This window comes from Chrysemys picta, chromosome 7 (genome assembly GCF_011386835.1).
Source record: "Chrysemys picta bellii isolate R12L10 chromosome 7, ASM1138683v2, whole genome shotgun sequence".
Lineage (NCBI taxonomy): Eukaryota > Metazoa > Chordata > Testudines > Emydidae > Chrysemys > Chrysemys picta.
In genome coordinates, this window is record NC_088797.1 from 86052513 (window position 1) to 86055596 (window position 3084).

Below are 3084 nucleotides of genomic sequence, written 5' to 3' on the forward strand. Positions count from 1 at the left end.
AATTTGAATTATCAAGCATTGCTGGTTATGGTTTTTTGAACTAAAACAAATTTTTGGATTTTACTGATAAACTACCTCAGAAAAGCACAGAGGAATTTAAATCTTTAGTTACAAAAGGAGACCTATTAGCTAGAACATCCTTACAGGTACCTCTAGGCGCTTCTGACCCTGCTTTATAATCCACAGCACCAGAAATTATGGGATGGGCACCCTGGCTCCAAAGTTCTGGCAGACAACTGTGGAGAATCTTCTTTCTGAGGGCTCAAACCGTCTTAGCTTTAAGACTGCCAATATGCTCCACACGTGGAAAGATTCCCAAATCACACTTCACTGTCTTAGGGTTCATACACCTGGTGCCAAGAGAAAAGAGTTCCTGAGTTCCCACCCAAGGTAGTTTCAGACTTCCATTTGAATCAAATGTTCTGTCTGCCAGTATTCTTTCCCAAATGGCATTCTAATCAAGGAGGATCTAGGTTGCACACTTTACACGTTTGCATGGCCTCAGCGTTTTGCTTTCAAAGGACCAAGCCCTTCAGAGCTTTCCCAATATCATTTATAGAATTAGCTGAAAGAATGAAAAGGTCAAGTGATTTCAGGCCAGTGTATGGGTTTCAGGGTGTTTTAAGCTTTGTTATGAGTTAATTAGTTTAGAACCCCCAGTTATATTAGAGCTCACTCTACAAGGGCACAGCCAGCCTCTGTTGCTTCCTTGTAAAGCATTCTCACTTTGGACATCTTTAAGGCAGCTACTTGGGATTTAGTGCATAATTTTACCAAGCATTACTTCATAGTGGAAGCATTGAGGTCTCATGCTTCCTTTGGCAGAGCTGTGCTGCAATCTTTATTTAAATGGACTCTGAGCACCCACCTCCACGCATCAGATCACTACTTGGAAGTCAACAAGAATGGAATATACATGGACAAGCATTCGAAGAAGAAAAGTTACTTACCTTTACAGGTAACTGGAGTTCAAGATGTATTATTCATATGTATATTGCCTGACCCACCCTCCTTTCCCACTACTATGGAGTCCTATTGCACTGGGATTCTGCAGTGGTGAAGGAACTCAGTGGCGAAGGATCTGAGTGACGATTGGGCCCACACCATCCTTTATGTCCTCCGTATGGGAGCATGAGAACATGCAGGGCACAGGCGCAGCCCCCACAGACACTGCTGGCCAAGACACCAATCTCACCTGCATAGGGAGCATGCACACCAAGAGTGGAATATATATGGACAAACCATCTCAAATGAACTTCAGTTACTGAAAAAGGTAAGTAACTTTTACTTTCACTTACACTTAAAATTTGAGAATACATCCTGCTAAACAAGCAAAGGAACTAGTCCTGAGAATTATATCCATACCAAGTTTCAGATCTCAAACATTTTTGTTGTAGTTTTGTTCAAAAGAATGTTAGGGATTTTTGCTGGTATTTTTTTTTAAGGGGGGGGGCGGTTTGTTTTACACCGAGAAAATATTTTTTCCACTCCCCTTTGAGTGGGAAGTTGCTTGAACTTCTATGCCTGGGGGGGAAGGGGGCAAATGTAGGCATAGACCATTGATGGAAAAGGTCAACCCTAAAAATGAACATTTCAGAAAGATGTGTGAAAACAAATGATAATTGAAACTGTTTTGTAACCTTATAGTAACTGCTGCTGGTGAGTATAATACAGTGTCATTGAGTTCATGTTGCTATGAAAAACTAGAGTTTTATTTCTTGACTTTTGTGTTTTATACTTGCAATTAGTGTTGCCTTAATGCAGGATTTCTCATGTAATAGTATATACACTCATTTTGAAAATGCATTTTGTTCTTTTCAGTGTCATGAGTACAGTGTTTCCATGCACAATTAGAATGACTGATTTTGAGACTAACTTCCTCTTTTCCTTTTCTTCTGCTGCATAGAAACTGCTTCCCAAAACAGACCGCAGCCCAGGTGACTCTCAAAGCCATTTCCACCCATTTTGATGACACTAGTTCTTCCTCCTTGAAGAACATTTACTTTCTGCTCTTTGACAGTGAGAGCATCGGAATCTACGTGCAAGAAATGGCCAAGCTAGACACCAAGTAGCTATGGCAGCCAAATGAAGCTTTATTTTTCAACATAAATTTGAGTAGCATTAAAGAATTAGAGGTGGGTTTTATTTTTAAAATGTGGTGAAGAGGGGGAATATGTTAGTAGTTTGATGTTTTGTGACTTAATGGAGAGCTTTGCTATGGAGGAGAGGGTTTAGTCTGTGATTAATTCTTGCTATAGATACCCCCTACCATTTTATATCACCTTAAAGAAATCTTGAGTAGTTAATTTGCCAGCTTTCTTCAAAAGTTTGTTTAAATGTGTCTTGCTTTTTTAGTTTAGGACTCATTTTAGATTTGTAGCTTTGAATTTTACACACACAATTCTTTGCTCCCCTTTCTTTTTTTGAGGGTGGATGGCAAAATGTTAATTTTTTTTGTCTACATTCCATGTTGGAGAGAGAATTTTAAAGATGTACTAGGACCTTCTATTTTGTTTTACCCCATAATAATCTCTGTAATTACTGAGAATATTTCATCTTGTTTTTTGTTTTATAAGAAAAAAGAAAAGAAAATATGTGTCAAGAGTATTTATTATAAACCGTACCCTAACTGCAGACACTTTTGCCTTAAAATGAAAGTCAACAATACCTCCAGTGTGTGGAAATATTTGACATGTGAATACTTAGTGTACAGATAGTACCAAATCTGTGGCCACAAAATACTTCCATATAAAAGACACTGAATTAAACCCTGTGTGGAATTTTTGCCAGGTAATGGGTGCAATGCTGTGCATCAATTCAGAATGGCAGCCATCTGTTCTGAGTGTGTCTCAGGGCCAGACTCAGAGTATTATTGTCTTGAAGACTTAAGCAATCCAAGGCCTTCACTTGGACTATAAATTCTGCAAAAGCAGCTCTCTATGTTGTGAAGAGATAGGATTTGCTGTTGAACCAAACTGAGCAAAAATAGCAAATGAGGGTAGTGGACTTGCAGAGACAACATATCACACATTTCACTCAAAGAGAGGACTGGTAGACAAAAATGAATGGACTTTTGAAAACATC

General features: G+C 38.8%; 1 protein-coding gene across 5 annotated transcripts in view; it reads left to right on the forward strand.

Annotated features, from left to right (window-relative positions):
* LOC101951171 (core histone macro-H2A.2) overlaps positions 1-2592 on the forward strand; it is a 41923-nt gene extending 39331 nt beyond the window's left edge. Inside the window, exons 9-11 of one of the 5 annotated variants that reach the window (XM_042856895.2) lie at positions 187-390; positions 826-958; positions 1907-2592. In XM_042856895.2, coding sequence (XP_042712829.2) covers positions 187-390; positions 826-958; positions 1907-1969 — 400 coding nt within the window. In that variant the 3' untranslated portion in view covers positions 1970-2592. Of the gene's footprint in view, positions 1-186; positions 391-825; positions 959-1130; positions 1274-1906 lie in introns of those variants that run through there. The other 4 variants (XM_042856896.2, XM_042856894.2, XM_065551939.1 and 1 more) reach the window with 4 other exon arrangements.
* Positions 2593-3084: the final 492 nt, after the last annotated feature.